The sequence below is a fragment of the Osmia lignaria genome, chromosome 8 (genome assembly GCF_051020975.1).
Source record: "Osmia lignaria lignaria isolate PbOS001 chromosome 8, iyOsmLign1, whole genome shotgun sequence".
In the NCBI taxonomy this organism is placed as follows: domain Eukaryota; kingdom Metazoa; phylum Arthropoda; class Insecta; order Hymenoptera; family Megachilidae; genus Osmia; species Osmia lignaria.
This window is the reverse complement of record NC_135039.1, coordinates 7,022,927-7,044,843: the sequence shown is the minus strand read 5'-3', so window position 1 is coordinate 7,044,843 and position 21,917 is coordinate 7,022,927. Positions and strand designations below refer to the sequence as shown.

At 34.9% G+C, this 21,917-nt stretch overlaps 2 protein-coding genes across 11 annotated transcripts in view; both read left to right on the top strand.

Moving 5' to 3' along the window:
- Positions 1-21,917, top strand: part of LOC117611100 (uncharacterized) — a 50,380-nt gene that overhangs the window by 3,367 nt on the left and 25,096 nt on the right. For 4 of the 10 annotated variants that reach the window (XM_034339010.2, XM_034338997.2, XM_034338998.2 and 1 more), the window contains exons 2-3: positions 4,614-4,773; positions 12,334-12,541. Coding sequence is in view for 1 of the 10 variants with exons in the window: in XM_034339011.2 (XP_034194902.1) it covers positions 4,745-4,773 (29 nt within the window). In the remaining 9 variants the exon portion in view is untranslated. Of the gene's footprint in view, positions 1-1,143; positions 1,311-3,356; positions 4,526-4,613; positions 4,774-9,560; positions 9,791-11,474; positions 12,206-12,333; positions 12,542-21,917 lie in introns of those variants that run through there. The other 6 variants (XM_034339011.2, XM_034339005.2, XM_076689503.1 and 3 more) reach the window with 5 other exon arrangements.
- LOC143305533 (uncharacterized) lies at positions 14,936-21,427 on the top strand. The gene is made up of 2 exons (XM_076689563.1): positions 14,936-17,661; positions 19,928-21,427. The coding sequence occupies exons 1-2, from the start codon at positions 17,421-17,423 to the stop codon at positions 20,374-20,376; spliced, it is 690 nt and encodes a 229-aa protein (XP_076545678.1). The 5' UTR covers positions 14,936-17,420; the 3' UTR covers positions 20,377-21,427.

Below are 21,917 nucleotides of genomic sequence, written 5' to 3'. Positions count from 1 at the left end.
TAAACAAACAATATACTAAAATAAAATATTAAAGTAAGAAATGAAAAGCCGCCCCTCTTCGGATTTCGATGAACTTTTTTTTCTTTTAACCTATATGTCGGGCTCGCTTAGTTTCTGAGATATTCGCAAAAAACAATGAGTACTACTATATCGAATTTCGCCTGTACGTATACACCCGCGGATGTGTGTCCGTTAGCAAGAGACCCTCGCTTATCTACCGTTTCTGTCAACAGCACTACGAGGTTCGGCTACCATCCATATAACGTGTCAGCTTAAAATTAAAACACAACTGATTCTGAACTTTGACTTACGTGGCTGGCCACCTAACGCCGGCCGAAATTTTAATTCTTAATTCTTAATTCTTAATTCTTAATTCTTAATTCTTAATTCTTAATTCTTAATTATTGATATGTCATCAATTCCACCGATTTCGCTTATTTTTTAATATGTTGTTGGGCAACTGATGATTCTGAGCAACTTTGTCCTACACATGTAACACCGCCGCTCGGCTTTAATTTCCGACGATTATTTGCAAACGAAAGTTGCCACAATATGTACCAATGAATTCTGCGTATACCTACACTGTGTGCGTAAGCACGGGAATAGGCAGATTGCAGTGGCCGAAACCCAAGGAGTACATATAACTGGTGAACTAAAAAATCGAACTTGATTGATTTCAATGATTTTTTATTTTGGCATTTTGGTCGCTTCACGGCGGCTGGAATATTAATTTAACCTAACCTAATTCACTAATTAACAAGTTCACTGATTTAATTTTGTATTAGATTAGGTTTGGTTAAATTAATATTCTGGCCGCCGTTAGGTGGCCGGTCACGCATAACGAAATTCGAAAAATGACTGCCGTTATACGTTATTTAACATAAACTTACGATTAGTGTGTAGTTGATGAGAAATTGAATTTTTCATTCCCACCCGTTGTCTATACTGCTTGACGGGTACCATGCTGTGTTTATAGAAACTAGCCATCCAATACGCGCAGAATTCACTGTCATAGTAGAAACTTTCTTTTGCAAATATCTCGAAAACTAATGCCGAACAACATATTAATAAAAAATGAGTGAAATCGGTGGGATTGATGAGATATCAATAATTACAAATAATAATAATAATAATAATAATAATAATAATAAGAGGAGTGTTGTGAATTTTATTTAAAATTAGAGTTGATCAAGATGTACCTGTGTAGAAGAATGACACAGACGGTTTGGCAACATTCTCAATTGAGCGGGATATTGCACAAAAGTTAGCATCAGAAAATTTAATTGAAAAATTTGCTGCAGTGAAAGCTCGTACGTAAGCAACAATTTTAATTTTTCAATTGTGTTATTCTATTGAATTTAACAATATATTTCAGTTTTCCATAATTATATTCAAGTGATATAAATAAGCTTTGTATTAGTTAAGTTATAATAAAATGATGGGGTATCGCATTTTAATTCTTTAATTCTTCCTTAATCTTATTGTTTCTATCTTATGTTTGATGGAGGAAGTAGGGATAATAGGAGGGCGCAAAAAATAGAAAATAGCTCGCTTTGGAAAAGGCCTTGAACCAGTCCTGTTTACACGTAAGGGAGACCGGGTACGATTGTCACACGGGTTGGTTGTCACAATTATTATAATACCTAATAGAAAAAATCTAAAGAATAGAAATGTACTAATAACTCGTGGCAACGCGTGGACGTGTTGTCGCCTCTCCCCCGCGATCACTCAGTTCGCTGTAGATTAGTATCAAGACACGACGGGTCATTGTTAGTTTTGATATACTTGAAGTAAATTTTTGCAATATCTTGCCTATTCAATAGAATATATGAACAATATATGTTCTTAGTATTGACTATATAACGTTTTTAAAATCCGATAATTTAGAGATTTATCCAACTTATTCTTATGATCTTTTTGCATTTTTCAAACTTCGTAATAAATGAGTGGATAGTTTAAGTTATTTAACGATGTGGGTCAAGTTGTCACGTGTGACAACTAACTAATAAAATTGTAACTTTTTCAATCGAATTGACTTTTTAACGATAAGACTGCTGACTTAATGATTTTCAATAATTAATAAGTTTGCTACAGCTACTTTTAATTTATTTTTAATGATTTTGAATTCTTAATTTTATTTTTTATTTTTATGTTTCTAATTGTAAGTTTAATTTTGTGTTCAACACTTTATAGTTTCTTAATTTCATTATTATTATTTTTAACCGACTTCGATAAAGGAGGAGGTTACTTAATTTGATCAGTGTTTTTACTTTTTTTTCGTCGATTACTCCGAAACGGTTGGACCAATCGAAACGAAACCTTTTGCATCTTGTAGAGTATTCTCTCGCTTGGTATTGTAAAACAAAATATGTTGCAATTTTTTCATTCCTAACGACATTTATCGCAAAAAACGTAATGCTTCATTTATACAGGGTACGTCACGGAAAGCAGACGTTTTCTAATATAAATATTTCTCAGTTAATTTCTAGCGTAATTTTAATTTATTGTCACGAAATGATACATTATTACACGCCATTTTAGGCTATTTGATGATATGAAAAATTATGTCACTTAAATGGTGACCATGGTGAACTCCCGGAAGTTCGCTACTACTCTCTTCAACAGTTCTTCGTTTATCATTCCTAGTTGCTGGCGAATGGGATACTTCAGTTCTCCTAATGTCCGTGGCTTTCCTTCGTAAATGCGTGACTTGAGATAGCCCCATAGAAAAAAATCACACATTGAAAGGTCCAGGTGACCGAGGAGGCCAAGGAACGTCACCGAATTTTGAAATAAGGCGTGCAAAGTTGCATTCACCAAAATGGTCACCATTTAAGTGACATAATTTTTCATATCATCAAATAGCCTAAAATGGCGTGTAATAATGTATCATTTCGTGACAATAAATTAAAATTACGCTAGAAATTAACTGAGAAATATTTATATTAGAAAACGTCTGCTTTCCGTGACGCACCCTGTATATTTCGGCGTTTAGACTGCAAGAAATGTACCGATCACAATGAAAGCTTTCACATCTAATAGAGATGTTTTCGCGATTATCCCAATTGCAAAAATTTGTAGAATTTCTTATTTATAATAACTATTTAACTCTGCAAGGAATGTACCGATCGCGATGAAACCTTTCACTTCTAATAGGAGATATTTCCGCAATGATCCCACTTGCAAAAATGTATGGAACTTGTTATCGTTAATAACCATTGTTACTGTAATTATCGAATAAAAACGGTGAACCACCTTATGGCATTCTACAAATACTGCTCGTTCGATTAAAAAGTGTGAAATAAAATAATTTTTTACAAAAAAATACAACCGACTTCAAAATGCGCTAAAAACCGTTTTTTATCAAACATGCCTCCTTTCAAATAAACTTTTAACATCTGGAAAGGAAAACCCTCAGGCAAACAGACTACTTGCTCTTGAAATAAACAGCAGGCCCAGCGATAACAGAACCAAATGTTTTGGGAAAGCAATGGGCCCACCGTATTCGCACAGCAGATGCAACCACTCTAAACATCACCGAACAGACGGGCCCAGCCCGATTATCTGATAAATAGTAACCAGATCACCCTTTCTCATTAGTATATAAACCCGTTCGTACCAACGCTCTTCGGTCAGTACCTAAAGTCATCTTGTGTCGAGAACCTCGTGTTAGAACGTGAGCTGGTGAACGCTAGTTAGTGAGATCGGGTTCAAGTCCCTTTCGAACAAAGTTAACCTTATAGAACCACCCCGCATTGCCAGTGCGTCAAAACCGAGCATACTGCGGAGATAGGTAATATACACATTACACACCTATCTACGTATATTCGCGACAAGAACAATTGTGATAGATTGAATTGTAAAATACATACATTACTGTGTCAACCCCACATTAGCATCTTACTTTCAAAACCCAGTGAAACTAGTGACAGTTCCCACAACAATACAATCTAACCGCTCGGGATGTATTGACTTTAAATAAATAATATAAGTTAGGCGGCCGGCCTCTCATCCAAAAGCCTCCGCTAGCCACACGCGCTGCCTAGCCATCGCGTCGGCCACGTAACAGCTACAACAAAATACACTAAAAAGTATGAAATAATTTCTATTTCATTTATACAAATACCCAAGAGCTATTAATAAAACCTATTTACTCGTTAAATAGTATACTAAATACATTTCAACCTTTTCGGAGGCGGCGTAAAATTAAAAAGACCCGAAAATTAAAAATAACGATTTGATTGCGATAACGTTATAGATATGTTATAGGGGGAAAAAAAAAACTGATCGAATTGAATAACCTCTTCCTTTTTCGAAGTCGGTTAAAAAAGTACGGACGCCGTGAGGTGTGTTCATCTATAACAGAATAACCTCTAATCGTAACGTAAATTGAACTCAAGCTTTTTATGAATATCTCGGAAATGAAAGCCGAATGACGGTAACGATGTACCGAGAGAAGTTATTTAGAATGTTGACGTTAACAACATATTTCAAAGCCACTAAAATCAGTGAAGTCTTTCGCTTTGTAAATAAGTACCAAAAAGTGTTTGACTATATTTATAATATAATAGAATTTATAATAATTATTCTAATGAATCCAATAAATTTTTCAGATGATTTTATAAAAATGCCACAAAGTAAGTTAAGACGAAAACGATGTTCAGCCAATCAGAAGATTTCACGATCGCTCAAAAAAATTGCGTAACTAGCAAAATATTTATCCAAGAAGTGGCGAAACGCTATAATGCTTCAAAAGCGACATCATTTAGGCACGTAAGTGCATTTAAAATATTAAAATTTGAATATACCTATAATAAATAACGAGACAAAATAATTGTTTTCCAAAAAACCGGGGAAACGTTACAAATGAAAAGAAAAAGTACCAAATTGCATTTTAACAGAAGAAAAGATTTGAAGTTTAATCTCCTTGTCTACATACTGCTATCAAAGGAATGATTTTTTTTAAATCATTTTAGCAGTGTAATTGTGTTTACACAATTGTGTAAAGTCCAGGATAGAATCATTGAATATCTTTTACGGATTATTACAGTGAATATAATATTAAGTTTTTTGTCCAAAATCTTTTATCCTCTGACCGAAAGCTTCAATCGAAGTACATAATGGAATTGTGATTATTTGTCTTAAAAAAAGGTGATTATCTAGTACGAGGTGACCATTTATACGTAGAATACTTTGAATAGGACTTGTTCGAAATGCTGAAATTGCAATTCTTAGTCGCATGTATTTACATAAGTTTGTAGTCAATGTTCAGAAACATGGCCGTAGACCGCTGTAACAGTACTTAACTGTTACATTTATTGCGAATACAGCGATGAAGAAAATAAAAAATATTGTTGCCTTGTTGTGTGTCTAGAGCCATGCAATACAAGTAGGTAAATCAAATCTAGTAAAACAGGAAGAATCCACTAAACGGAATGGAATAATCCTTAATTGCATGCAAATCTTATATTTCAAATTATTAGACCTACTTTTATTTTTTACTTTTTTTATTTATAAACACAAATATTTTATTTCCATTTTATTCATTATAATTGAATTGAATAAATACATTACATTATTTAAAATTGTACTATTGTCATGTTATTTATCCGGCCCGTACAGTGTTCCAACCGAACGACCCACGTAAAATAAAATAATAGGCTGGAATATTTTCTCTTGTTTCCATTTTTTATTCATTAGTATCATAATTTTGATACTATTTATCGCAAAACTAAATTGTTATGGGTGTGTAAGTTTGTATTTATTATAAACATTGTTTTTATAAATGTAAAAGCTCTTAGGAATTCATATTCTAAAGTCAGTTTGTTAATTTTGATCCTACTTTAATGCCTGGCTTACACTGCTGTTCGCGAACATTTCTATCCAGTGTATGTAGACCCGACGTAACATACTACAGCCCTGTAGCGCAGTTGCATTCCAATTACACAGGGTGTCTACGTTCAAGTATTCCAATCCCATTATTCCATAACTAAATAATGATGGTACAAAAAAAATTATTTATATAAAAATTACATAGTTAAATGGAAAGTATTTTTTTTTTTTTGACGAAAACGAATTTTTTACGTTATTATTTTAAAAGATATGTATAATGATCAAGTTCTGTTTCTTAAAAAGGAACTACATATTTTTGTTTACATCACTTTAAAGTACTTGTCAATCCATGTGGAGGAAGGGGTGGTAATGTGGGCTCGAATTTTATATTTCTTCCTAAAATCTGAATCATAATTTAAACTGTTTCAACCCTTAACAATCGAGTAGCGTCCGATGGACACGTTTTCAAGTTGATTAACGTACAGAATCAGATTTCATTTTATTGCGAAATCACTTCGTCTAATTTGTCTCCAAAATTATTATGTTACCAAAGCTTCCTAAAAGAAAATGATGTCTTTTCAGTTTAACAAATTTCGAAAAATGATATAAAAGCATACTGGTTTTTTAAGGGTTTTTGTGCGTCAAATATATGTAAACTAATATGTAAGGTTATCTGTGATGAAAAATGGCAGTAAAAAAAATTTCATTGAACTTAATATGTATTACGAAAATAAGTCATTTTTGGAGCTTTTAGAAAGGTGAGGGTACCTCATGGCTTACTCATGAAAATCATACAATATCCTTTGGTAACAGTTTGACATCAAAAGTAAATAAATCGAATTCTATTCTTCATATACAGTACCGAACAAAAGTGTTGGCACAGGCCGGAGGTTCATATTTATAAAATTCTCTGTAAATCTGTAAAATATATTATTTTCTTTTTCTTTTTTTTTTTCTATTTTCTTTAAGATTATATCAATCTTAAACATAAGTATAATAAAGCAAGATGGTAAGATACATATAAAGATCAGTTTTCAGCGAAAGAAAAGTATTGGCACACTTACGATTTTGCAATAGAAATTTATTATAATATATTAATTTAATATCTTGTATGTAATCCCTTTTTCTCTATTACTGTTTTCAAACGATTAGATATTGAATGCACTCGTTTTTTTGTAATTTCTGGGCCTATTTTCCGTCATTCTTCAAAGATCACTTGCTTCAGTTCTTGTTTCGATATAATGTGGTGTCTTTGAGTCGGATTTAGGTCTGGGGATTATGGAAGAGTCGGTAACATAAGCGGTATATTGAAAATGATCCACCAACGAACGATATACGCTGTATGTTTCGCTGTATCATTATCGTGTTGGAAGTCGACTAGTAGTCTGTGTCTAAATTTAGTTTCTCTGCTCTTACACTCCCATACCATTACCCCACCTGTTTCTTTCTTCCAATTCTGTATTGGGACTTCGCCAAACTAAAATCCAACCATCACATTGAAAAATGTTAAATTTGCTTTCATCTGAAAAAAATACTTTATCCCAGAATGTAGTATCGTGATGTACATACATAAGTATTTGCACCTTACAACTCTTGATTTACACCCAGCATTTCTGAGCGATCTCCGTACTGTCAAGGGATGTATCTTCACACTATATTCGTCTTTTAATATTGCAGCTACTTCTGACGATGTAGTTTTAGGATTTCTTTTTTTATTATATTAACCATTTTTCTTTTTTCACGATCTGTAAGCTTCTAAGGATATTGGTCCGTATCTTGTGATATTTATTAGATTTTCTTTGCCGAAAAACAGCTTAATCACCTCTCTCACAATAAAACGACTTTTTAAAATAATTTCCCCTATTTCCGAATAAAATTTCATATAATTTTTCTTTTAGAAATTCTTTTTTTTTTTTCTCTCTCTCTCTTCTTCTAATTTCCATATTCACTTTTTCTCTCCTTTTTTTGCAAAATGTACCGACTAAAATATGACGATCACTTTGAACCGGGGCGAGGAGAGCTTCCCGTGACCAACATTGGAAATATTTAACTAAAGTACTATACAGTAAAAAATTTGTTACAAGTGCCAATACTTTTGTTCCGCTGAAAACTGACTTTTATGTGTATCTTTCCATCTTTATTATTGCCTTATTATATTCATGGTATACTTAAACCTTAGACTTCAAAGTTATATTTCACAAAAAAATTAAATAGAAAATCGTATATTTGGTAGATTTACAGAGAATTTTCGACGAACCTCCGGCCTGTGCCATTACTTTTGTTAGTATGGTAACATCCATAGGATGTTACTTTTTCTTATTTTAAGAGTTGTCAATTAATAAAAAAAGAACAAGAAAGGTTCGATAATCTTCAGTTTATGTTTAATATTATCAATAAGAATTACACAAAAGAATACTTATATATAATGCTAAACCAAAAATGAAACGAAACTAGGATACTCTTACAACAACGGTTAAAAGGGGTAGACACGGCACGTGACCTCTCCGATTAGGCAGGTCGGTAGTACAGCAGTTTTTTCGTTGGGCCCGGTGGAGCCACTTGCGTGTTCTGTTACGAACTTGAAAGAACTAATTCTCAGCTGTCGTGCCATATGCATTTTGAAAGCGTGCGCGCAAGACGATCTAAGAAGGCAACACAGCACCTCAAGTATTTTTATTTACAAACTGATTCAATCCGTTCATCTCGCCTGAGGCACCGCGACGGTATGCCTAAAGAACGAAACCGCAGACACAGTTCGACGAGTGACGTAATCAAGGTAACGCCTGATTTTGGCTACGATTCCAAATCGGCAGTCTTTTTAGTTTGACGCCACCTTATAACTACTAGATGAACTAAATTTGTCACGCGACTTGCTCTGTATTATCCACAAAATGGCGGAACTGGTCTGTGGGAATGTAATCACGATTTTTCGTTTTTGTTTTCTTAATTGATAAAAGTATAGAGGGTGCGTTACGCAATTGGGACGGGATATATCTTGAATTTGGTAACAGATAGAAAAAAGCTATTCATGTAAAAATTGAATGGTATGATAATGTCTATTTTTTTTACCACTTTATTTTCTTCGTGAATGCAACAATGCACTAAAAAAATGCGTATGTACTTTTTATTTAAATAGAATTGCATATTTTTTTTACTCGTATTAACTCCTTGGAACATTCTGCATAAAAAAGTACTATGGTACTATTAGGACTGATAAATGGAGAGGCCTCGGCTACCGAGATCAAAATTCAAGTTCTTTAACACAAGACCTTTTATTTCTCCCAAAAAGCATAAAAATATCGAATCGTAACTCGCTCGCGATCATAACATAATTAACATAGGTAACTAAAATCGTGTCGTTCCGCTGTGCTCGTGTCTATATCTCCTTCTTTCCCCTCTCTGCTATTCCCTCTCTTCTATTTCGCTAACGGGCCTATGTCTAATAGTACAATGTTTGAAAAACTAATATTTCGTGAGATATCTCACGATTTTTTTCATAAGTCATACCGCTCAACATTTACATCAATAGCTTTTTCCTATCTCTTACCAAATTTAAGATATAATTCGTCCCAATTGCGTGACGCTTGTATTTTCAGAAATCTATAGTAACTTTGTTTTTCGAAATTCATAAAAAATACGAAGGAGTGTTAGTCAATATTCTGAGTGAATGCAAACAATTTAAATAAATAAATAAATATCTCGCATACAACTTATGTAAACATTTGCAGAATTATTGCAAAGAGGAGATATATTCTTCTCTTGTTATACCTCCTCTTTGAGCAAGGTTTGTTATCGGGCGCTGTGAAAAATCCAGGCGGGCGTCTGTCAAAACTTACCGAAGAGGAACAATCTCAACATTCCTATTCCTTAGTGTTACTCTGCAAGGAATGTACCGATCGCGATGAAACCTTTCATTTCTAATAGAAGATATTTCCACGATGATCCCAGTTGCAAAAATGTATGGAACTTATTATCGTTTATAATTATCGTTATTGCAATTAACCAATAAGAATGGTAAACCTCCTTACGGCATCCTACAAATACTGCACGTTCCGCTAAAAATTGCTAAAAAGTGTAAAATAATTTATATTTCGTTTATACAACTGCGTAACAATTATTAATGAAACCTTTTGCTTCATTAACAAAATGCGCTAAAAGGTATAAAATAACTTCTATTTCATTTATACCAATACTCGACAGCTATTAATGAAATCTATACTACTAAATACATTTCAACCTTTTCGGAAATGGCGCAAAATTGAAAGGTTTTTTCTATTAGGAAGATCCTAATTCAGGCGACGGCAACCTACGACCCGATAAAATGCGGGAGTCGCCTAAAAGTGTTTATAATTACTGCATAAAATAAATAAATCGAAGTTGGCTTCGACTTTTGATCTTAATTTGAAAATAATTAACAATAGTAATATTCTTATTGCAACGCCAACGTTCGTTTTCTGTACTAAAAATGGTAAAAAATTATTTAAATAAGGTGGAAAAAGAAATAAAATTTTGTTCGTCCGATGTTTTCTTTTCGAGAAAATGAACTTTAAAGTTTTATCTAGCATAATACATTTAAGTAAAACTTGACTTACCAGTCTTATCTGATAGTAGTCTATTGTCAAAGGTATGTAAGTACTATTGTCAATGCTTGTGTTTATAAACATTTCTAATATCATGAAGTGCATTGAAATTTTATTACTTAAAAAATTGTTCAAAAGATTTTCCATTATTTCAATACACAGTCGAATCTGACAAACATACACTGCTTGGTAAAACTTTAGAGTAGAATTACTCGAAAACGAAGGGTAGGATAAAAAAATTGTATTCTTCTTTTTCGACTCATTTTTTATTCGTAGAATTTTCCTACAGAAAAACTCGATAAGTGTTCAGAATTTGAGACCGACGACGAACATTTAGAGAACAGAAGATTCGATTCTGCAAATCGTTTGTATTTTACCGATGTCGACGAACGTAGAAAGAGACAGTTTGATAAAGGAGAAAAGAGGTGTACTGAGAGTCGAGATGGTCGTAAAAAATTAAATGTTTACATATCGGTGAAACAACACTAATACAACAAAGACATCTTTTTATTTATACATTATGTTTGCTAAATAAAAATGTTATTAAATGTTACATGAAATTTTTCTGATTCAAATTATTCATTCCTACAATAAATTACAAATCATATATACATATAACGCAGAAACATGTCCGTGAGTTACGCTGAGACGTTGTACGCATGCTCGAAAACAAGGCAGAAAAATATTATATGTGTACTCTTACAATGATAGTACATACAGTAAAACTCTTATTAAGGGACACTTTTTAAGGGATACATAAAAACTAATTACGTCATCATTGTGGGTGCTTCGACTACTTTTTCTTTGATTACTTTCTTTGTAAAAATTTACTGGGCATGTCTATCTCTTACGATTTAGAACTGCACAAGGGTCACCGTTTCCATAAACTAATAGCGGATCCTGCGCAACAAATTTTCTAACAAATCAAATTGATGCATTTTTACAACACAATGTAGTTTACAACAAAGTTTTTAATTAAAACTTTCATTTGGTTTAATATCATGGAATTGAAGCTTAGGGTGGATGGTGGGCAAAGTCAAATTTATATTTTAACTGATTTATATGTTAACTGATTAATTCCCCGTGCATAGGACGGGGCGTTCCACTAGTAATTACAAAATTATATGTACATACTGTAAAAAAGTACAGAAGATGTTACAAACAAGCATATGAAGTTGCAGGAAGATATAAAACATAAGATTATTTTAAGATTATTCAGATTAATTAAAATTATTATAACCGTATTGTGTTTGGTCTCATTTTAATCAGGAAAATCTTATCAATATATTAATGAAATTGTTATTAAGAAAAAATAAAAAATAAAAAAATTTCATCACTGCATTAATTTGTTTCACCGATATGAATGCGACATATAGATCTTCAAAGGAAAGCCGCGACGTGTCATATTGCTCCTGTGTTTGCTGCATGGTGGAACCCCCCAGTGATGGGGATAAACCGCGAACGCTTAATAGATAGATCCATTCGAACACTTATCGAGTCTTTACTGTATATCCAGTTGTACCACCAGTTACGAACCATCCTGTATAACTAATATACCAACACTTCATGCGAAAGAGATTCAGATTTTTGGAAAAATGACGGTACATTTTTCAATCTTTCTTTATTGATAACTTTTTAATAAACAATGACCGACGGTTAAGTTATAAGGAAAAGTTACTCAGAAGAGTGACCTCTATAATATGCGTCAAGATCAACGTCATTGGAGTTGGATCCACTATTCAGTATATTCACCTTGAAATCGTTTCATGTTGTACCACGCTAATTAACATTCTGTATGTACACGTATCTAAGTATCTACATTTTATAGTAGTACAGACTCAAGTTAAAGAAGTGTACATGCATGTGCACGTAAGTATATAATTAATATACTGGTAACATATGAATTTTAATTCTTTTTCAGGATTATTGGTGAGAAGCAAAAGGATATAATTAAGGATATCATTTAACGTGTCAAAATAAAACATAAAAGATTCCATACCAGAGTACAATAATTATACAATATTATTCATATAGTTGATTATTGTTATAATTACAATTTATCTTCTTGGCACTTATAATGAACCACAAGAAATAAAGGATAATATCGAGAAATATAAACAAGATTAGGCGTAAGCATATCATTACTGATTTTGTGTACAAACTAAACTTGATTACGTTAATAAATACCCATGTAGCTATTTCTTAAATTGAAATTAATATGACCACTAATCTGGACACAACTCTTTATTAACCCTCGGAAGACGAATTTCCGAACCATTCCATGAAAAAGTGGTAGAGGGAGCGAAGAGGATTGCGGCATCCACTTAAGTTTATCATAATGGTGAATTTGCAGATTAGCTACTCCTTCATTGATTTCGACGATTTTGAAATACAGTAGCTCAGAAAAGTAATTCGGACACTCTTTAAAACAGAATACATCATTTTTTGAGAAGTTGTACAAATTAATTTACTAAGATATGTGCTTTTGCCGTTTTAAAAGATTACAATTTGTTGAAATCGTAAAAGAAAATAGTGAAGGGTAATTTTTCAACTTTTTTCTGTGAGCCTATAATGAAAATTTAAAATATGTCTTTTGTAGATTCAAATAAGTTATGTGTATGCTGAAAATATCAACGAGATCGATCAGTGCACTTAGAAGTTACAAGTAATTAAAATTTCCGAAAATCGTGACTTTTCGCCTAAGAACGTAATTTTTTAAAACGACGAAAGCATATATCTTATTGTTAGTAAATTAATTTGTGTAACTTCTCAAAAAACCTCAACTCATTTGGTCCAATTTTAAATAGGGTGTTTTGTTTTAAAGAGTGTCCAAATACTTTTCCGAGCCACTGTATGTTGTAAAATTTTACATTTTGAATTTTTTGAACTTTTCTCTCTTACAGAAATGTCGGACTCTTACAATTAGTTGTCGATATTACTATATACTATTACTATACTATTACGTCGAATTTCGCTTATACGTGTAGACCAGACCGTGACAGTACATACATTAATCGCTCATCTGGTGTTGCTATAAACAACAGCATAGGACCAGCAACCAGTCTAGATAACGGGTGAACTTAGGAATCAAACACAACTGATTTCAATGATCTTGAATTATGACTTGTGTAACCGGTCGCCTAATGGTGATTGAAATACTGCTCTAATTTAACCTAACCTATTCCAATGATAATGTAGCTAGCCAGCTTGTTATGGTATATGAATATATGGCATACATAGTAAAATTGTAGAAACAATAAACTGGTTAATAATTAGCGGATCAGTGAATTAGCTTAAGTTAAACTCGATAAGGGGCTCACAAACTGGGAATTGACTCCCGTATTTGCATGCGTGCACTGTTACGAACATCTAGGCAAAGAGGAGCTATAACAAGAGGCGCCACTTACGGCGGCATCTTTCAAGTCGATTCGTTGTCCCTTTAAATGGGTTATATCAACGAGCAGGAAGTTTGAATGAATTGGATGTAATACTTTTATTTCATGATAATCTCGGGTGTACTTCCGAAAGGCCTCTCCCACCCTAGCCAAACTTCGGATTTATAGTAACTGAGGGACAAGACCATTTTCAAGTCCGGCAAATAAACCGTTCTCGAGATACATATATGAAATATACTCATATTCGGCTTGAAAATCAGATTGCGCATACGCAGAAGAGAGTATGGCTGCTCAATGGCTCTCTTGCTCCCTCGGAGGGTCTCTTGCTTCCTCGCGTGCTCCCTCAGCAGAACCAGAATGCTCACTCGTCATTCTTCCACCAGCTCTTAAGCGCTCAACTTTAGTTCAAATTTTAAAACTTTTTATTCTTTGATTTTGATATTAGTTTTTCTCGTCCCTCAATTACTATTAATCCGAAGTTTAGCTGCCCTAGTGAGGAGGGGAGGGTTTTTGGAAGTACACCTCCACACGGGGGAGGGGTTTTAGTGGATAGGATGCCGCCACTCGTGGGTGGCCCGGACGTCTTTTAGCCGAATAGTGCGAAAGAGGCTGCTCCGAGCGTACGTAACTGTATTTCCCATGTGGCAAATTAAAAAAAAAAAAAAGGTTAGGTTAAGTTGGGTTAGGTGGAGTAGCCTTCGAGAATCAATTTATGATGTCATTTGTGATAATTATCTCTAGTTAAGTCTAGTTTACGAGCTAACTACTAGTTACCTGTATCCCAGAAACGGTTAGAGATCCAGCTCTGTAATTAGTCTCAATCGATTCCTCGTGTGCTAAAACCCCTATATATAGACTCTCATCCACCTAGAGTGGGAGGGCCTTTTGGAAATTTCCCCAAGCGCTAAAGCGCACCTTGACCTACCTTGCGGATAAAAGGGGCTACAGGATAGGCGTTCAATGATCTTAGTACACTGACGAGTTGCATTGAACTTGTCGCAGTGAAGTTGGCTACAAATTCACTAACACATTCACGCCGCGTCGGTGAATCTATCTCGCCCATCGTCTCACCGACGCGGCGTGAATGTGTTAGTGAATTTGTAGCCAACTTCACTGCGACAAGTTAAATGCAACTCAGGGTACATACATATAGGTATCCAAAATATATATATATATATTCTAGCGTTGTTGTTATAAACCCTTCGCTGACTTCAGGTGTTAGATATCGCCTGTTCGTTCTCGTATCTCACACTTATCGTTCACTCACACTAGGTCTCGCTCTTTGCTGACTGTCGCGAATCGGTACGACACTAGACTCGCGGCGCGTGGCTACGACTCGACCTTGGAAGATACAAGCGGTTAGTAGTGACCGTGCACAGCACACGGGTGCACTCCTGGAACTGGTCCAATTATGAGTCTGGCAGTTCAGACCACGGCGATACACTCGTGTTTGACCGTCGGCCGAGCACATCTATTAATGATCTTCCAGGTTTCGAGGAGCTAAGGACGCGCGTCTAGTGCTGGTCGCGAACGGACAATACTTCGTCCCTGATTCACGCTATCAAGGAACAGCCGGATCTGCGTTGTACCAGCGTCTTATACTCCCAAAAGGGGAGTAGATCACGCTCGTTGCTTGCGGAAATCTGCTAGTAAAGGTTTTCGCCATCGAATTCCGCAAGTTCTCTGACTTTGTGCCGCGGGTGTTGCCGGGCGAGAAAACGCTGATGCTTCGTGGATTCCAGAGCGAGACCTCATTGGAATAGCGAAAGACGAAAATGAAGTTATGACTGGGGACGTTACACTCTAATAATTGTAAACCTTTTTGCGTCGTCAATTTTTTTGTATACTATTAATCGAAGTATTTACATTAATTTTACATTATTGAGAAATGGAAAAATAGGAAATATAATAAAATGATAGTATTAGAAATGTATTTAAACATTAATTAGGTACATAATTGTACAATAAGATGAGAGAAGGTTTTGGATAATATATTTAAAGGACATTACAATATTTACAAATTCGATACCAACCACTGACTAATGAGTAGATGTGATCACTTCGACCAATCATACGTCACGACCGAAAGTACTATAGACCGATGAGAAGTTGGCGAGAGGGACGGCACAGGGGCAAAGGGAACACTTGGCACGCTCCGCCCGGTCCCCACGTTTGATCCTTGCCGTTCAAAGTTCGCCGCAACGCTGACTTCGTACCATCTCGCTTTGCCGCAAACTCTCATTTTTTTCTTTGTCAGGTGACGCGATTAGTGTGTGATCGCATCGGCCAATAGTGCGGGACTATCTAGAATACGTGTGCGTGAGGTGTGACTTATCGACGACGACCAATCGTACCCGCATTCCTCAGCCTCGCCAACATCGCATCGGCATACAGTACGTGTGAGCTGAAGTGGGGCGCGTCCAATCAGCCTACACGCTGCGAGAAATCTTGTGCGTGAAAAGGCTCGCATATCGAAACTTGCATGCGTGAAAGTGTTGAAATGGTTCGAGAAATAAATCGGATGTTCCAATGCGTTTCGAGCTCAGTACTTAAAATGGACTCTGTGAATGAAGGTGTTGCTGTAGTTAGCGTCATGTTGAGTGATTATATGATTAAAAAGTTAATACAAACAAACAAAAAAAAAGGAAAAAAACAGTGTGGGAAAAAAAGTGGACAAATATGCGTGACCCTCTGTCATCAAAACTCAAATTAGAAACTCAAATTACGTTATTATTTATATTCGGGTGACTCAATTAGTAGTTTGATGTATCTGTTTCGAGTGCCAAGTACTACAATATCCCGTTTTATACCTGAAGTTTGTGATGCCTTGACAACAGTTTTGAAAGAATATTTACAGGTAAGTATAAAAAATATATGATAATATTTATGTATTGTTTCATTTGATGAATATTATGATATAAATAACATTAATATTTTAATATTTCTTAACATTTTGATAAATATTTAAAATTAAAGTAATTGAAAATAGGATATAGAATCATCGATAGAATCTTGAGAAAAATCGGAAGTAGTGCTGGCAGTTCCTGGTGTATTGCTCATTGCATAATTAGGAAAGGGAGCTAAAAATGACTGTTTTGAGAAGGGCTATTTGCTATCGTATGCATACGATAATTTATACGCTTTCTAGTAATTAACTGTTGGATTTCCAACTGCAATTGAAGCGCATCTTCCAACGGTATATTATAATTGCGCAGCAATGCTTTGTCCGAATATATCAAATTCGGTTTCTTTCGACGTCGCGATTGCATTGATTCAAATAGCTTCTAATCTATGTAGGGCTGATGATAGAAATTTTTCATCAGCTTCGTCACTATCTCTTTTGCTTTTTTTGTTTCTTGAACTAGAGTGTCCAGAAAATTATGGTTGTGATTAAATAGTTAATTCACGGCTCGTTGATTGTTGCTGAAACATAGTCCCAGCTTGGGTTACTGGTTCCTCCAAAACATTAACATCTGTTTCATTTGATGCTGTTAGATCAACAATTGTAGCATGATTTGAAACGTTTTTTATTTGGTTTCATTCGTCGTCTTCAGTAACATTTATGTGATCAACAATCTAAAAATGAAAAATATATATTCTTATCATATTTAATATGTTACTTTATTACAGGTACCCCTCTACGTTTGAGAAATGGGAGCGTATTCAACGCGGATTCGAACATCGTTGGAATTTTCCAAACGTAATTGGCGCTTTAGATGGAAAACATGTAAATATAATTTTGCCCATCAGCAGTGGATCAGATTATTATAATTATAAAGGAAAGTACAGTATAGTACTAATGGCGCTTGTGGACGATGACTATCGATTTACATATACATATAGATGTTGGAGCTAAAGGTCGCTTTTCAGATGGTGGAATTTTTCGTAATTCTAGCTTTTACACAGCTCTCGCCGAAAACAGCCTGAGTATTCCGAAAAATGGAATAATAGTTGCGGATGATGCATTCCCGTTGACAAGCCGAATAATGAAGCCTTACGAAAAAAGAGATTTAAGGGCAGAGACTCCTTCGAGGCCTCCTCCGAATCGATGTAAGCGCCATTGGAAAGAATCGGGCAATCGTGAAAACACATAATTGAGAAATTCGACATTTGACGGTGTGACATCTAACGTCATTATGCAGAATAAGAAACGAAAGTGAGGTGGCATAGTTGCCAAATCACATCATTTGAGAGTTCTATCGCGGTGTTGCCGCATCTGTGACCATCTAGCAAAATGAATTTGCTCGAGCCGAGCGAGATTTTGATTCCTGGCGGACATAGAAAAGGACAGCGCGAGAGAGAGAGAAGGAGTATAATGAATGAAACAACGTAGGGCCGATCGGCGTAAATATAGTCACACGCTACGACAGATTCGATGAGACTTTGTAATACACATAACGTATGCGACTATAAGACTTATAGGAATAAAAACTATATGGCATTAATAATTTCAGGAAAGAAATGAAAAATAAAGACATGTAAATTGATCTGTAATATACAATATTTATCGATTGAAATATAATCAATAAATATAAAAAATGCCTCTTCTTTCTCCGCGCCGTCTACATCGTCGATTCCCATGACAGCCACTCCAGCCACGTGTTATTGAAATCTTTTTCATTTGAAATATAATAATGAATTTTAATATAATTGTACCTGCATATACAGAGTGTCCCAGTCTAAGTGTGACAGAATTATATTAAAATTCATTATTAATTTCTTTATTTCTTATTCCCTTCTTGAAATTATTATGTCAGGTAGTTTTCATTCCTATAAGTCTTATGGCCGCGTACTTACGTTATGTGTATTATTTCATTCATTCTACCCCTACCAGCACCACGAATCCGCCGTTCTTTGATGTTTCCGAACATAGAAAAGGATAGCGCAAGAAGGATAAACAAAGAGAGAAAGACTCACAAGCACAACATTTAACCCAATATTATGGTATTAAATGTTGACCAATTTATATTGTGTTTAACTTCATTTTAATCAGAAAAATCTTCTCCACATGATAGTGAAATTTTTATTAAAATAAAAAACTTTATTCTGTGCATTAGTATGGTCACATTGACACGGGGCATTTAAATGAAGGCAATAAATCCCGGTTTTAGTCCCTCTTTCGTCTTTAGCTACTGACTCTTTCTAATCAGTGTTTACTGACTAGGCAATCAAATTTGAAAAATGATTCTCCTATTCCATAACAGTTGCGGAGTGGACCGGCAATAATTATGTACATTTATCGAGTTTTCACTGTATATGGTGCAAGTTTTATAATTCATTTTTCTGGCATACCATTTCAAGTATTCTATCTGTAATTTAATTGATGAAAAATACATGATTATAAATATGAATAAAAAAGTTTGATGGATGCACACATTAGTACATGTATTGTTTCATTCTCGAACCTCTTTCTCTCTCGAGCGTCCTATTCTTTTCTATGTCTGGCAGGAATCAAAATCGGCTCGAGCCTGTTGCAATTGTAACAGATGTGGCAACAGCGTGACAGAAGTCTTAATACGATGCGGCAACTATGCCATACTTCTGACTATATTCGCGTAGCTGTTTGTGGTGTCAAATTAGAATTTACATTTATCGACTGATTTCTGTTTTTATCGACCCCGATGATAACGTGGTCAAATATACCATCAATGCCTCTGACGGAAAATCAGTGAACTATTCTTCCGTCTATTTGACGTCTGATGCGTGCAAATCGTAAATTTCGTTTTACGTCTTCCAGAAGTGATAAATTGTGAAAAGTCGAATTTCAGTGACATTGTGCTAGTTCAAGGAAGGGTGGTCTGGTGTGCTATGGGTGAAAAAACCATTAAATCGTCCAATATTTGCTAAAATGCAGCCGAACGCAGCATTCGGCAGCCATGTTGTTTGCCTACAACATCGTCTGTCTCAATCTTACAGTGTCGAAAATATCATTTTTCTCAACGTATGGTGTTTATTAGCGTTCAAACGGACCAGACCACCCTGTGGTGAAGTCCACCCGTGGGTGCTGTACCCGCGAAAATTTCATTTGTGCAATTATCGAGACGAAAAACGAAATCTACGAAATCGAGTGTCTCTCTCACGCATGGCATATACGTGCATGCTTTCCGTTGATTGTGTGAGCGCACGCATACAGGCCATGGCAGAAGGAGTCTGTGCCCTTAAGTATCTCGGAAAAGGTTTTCAATTATCGACTTAGCAGAGTCAGACGTATTATTGAAAATGCGTTTGGTATTTTGACAGCGCGGTTTAGAATATTTGAAAACGATATTAAACTTCAACCAGAAAAGGTTGAAAAAATTATATTTTCTGCATGTTCACAATTGCACAATTGGCTTCGAAGATGCAAAAATGAAAATTATTGGCTTCGAGAAATTGTGAACAGAGAAGACACAGAGTTTGGACAAATTATCTCGGGTCATTGGAGACAAATCACACGGGGATTAACAAGTGTACATGCAGATCGGTTTGCACATAATCCAGCAAGACACGCAATAAATATTCGAAACGAGTATTGTGAATATTTTAATGGAGTTGGTGCAGTGCCGTGGCAACTAAAAATGATTAATTAACGATATCTGTTTTTCTTGACGACATCTGTTTGATGATTATAATAAATTAGTATTTGAAGTTAATTCATTTATTGTTATTTTCTTTTATTCTTTCATCATTTTTTGTATCAATTTTCAGTTAATTACGAATATGTATACATATATACAAAGAAATGAAACAGAAAACCTCTTTTTTTAAGTCAGTTAATAAATTTTTGTGAAATAAATTACTTACCTCCAAATTTGATACTGTTTTTTTGTGTTAAAAGTGGCCATGGTAACGAAGGTTTATACAGTTCAACGCTTCCAGCACCACTTTTTATTGAATTTGTTATTTTTTTTGAGTTCTTTACAATAATGAGAACGCAGATTTTTAATTTTATTTTTACAATCGACGAATGTAAAATTCGGTATATTCATTTCAGCCACGATACTTTCCAACGCACTCTGCCGTTTGTCACGATTTTTGTAATCTGATAAATCAGATCTCCATAGACAGGGGTGTGATTCATACAGATGCAGAAAAGTCATCATTTGATTATCGTTCCACTTTGACATTCTTGCAGAGATGATGTTTCAACGTTCACGACGACATGACAGACAGAATAAAAATTTCTTATTTTTCATGCTCGGAAATATATGACAATGCTTGCTATTGTTTCACTAGCGTTTGTTTCAATAATTGTGGTAACAATTACTTTAGATTCGATAATGTGAATGAGTGGACATAATTCTTAAAAGTGAAACTATGTTTATTTCTAAACTAAATTATGTTTTCTCCTAATTATCTTAGGAAAAATAAATTATGATAAACAAAATGAAAAATGTTACATCAGATATTATTTGATGCCAGAAAAATAAGGTGAACCTAACATTATTTCGGCCACTGTATACCATTTTGTTTACAACACCCCCATGTTAAAGAACTTTCCCTTAAGAAAACCTGCCTGGCCTGTCGTTTTTCCCAAATTCATTTTCGTGCGAGTCACCAACGAGAGCTCGCCAAATTTCCAACATGTTGTGAACCGATTCGTGCTCGTGCGTGCTAATACGCGTGCACGCACGTGAAACGTGTACAGGGTGTAAAAAAATTAAATGTCACGACCTATATGGAGTGATTCTACACCTCTGGATCGGTGGAGATCTGTCAAAGAAAGCGACCGCAAAATTGACCTTGACCCCTAATTTCAAGGTCAAACTTTTTTATTGGCTTATTGTATAGTGCTCATCGAGGGGATAAAAAGTCTGAAAGGAACCATGTGCCGGAAATCAACCCTTCTCCTAGAAAAAAGCCGTCAAAGTTTCCATATACCATAATGCATTAAACGTTGAGTCGCCCGGTACCCCTCTCCAGTGATCTTAGCGCGGCAGTCTCGCGTATCGCTCGAGTTTCATGCTATAGGACAATTCTTGAATTTCAATCACAATGCCAGCATATAGGAAGGGTAAATTCTAAGAGAGCATATTTAAGAAGACAAAATAACTACTGTGTGTAAAAGAAAATAAGAATGAATTTAATTCACTGAAGTTTTGTACTTCGAATATAAACGCAAGATGAATGT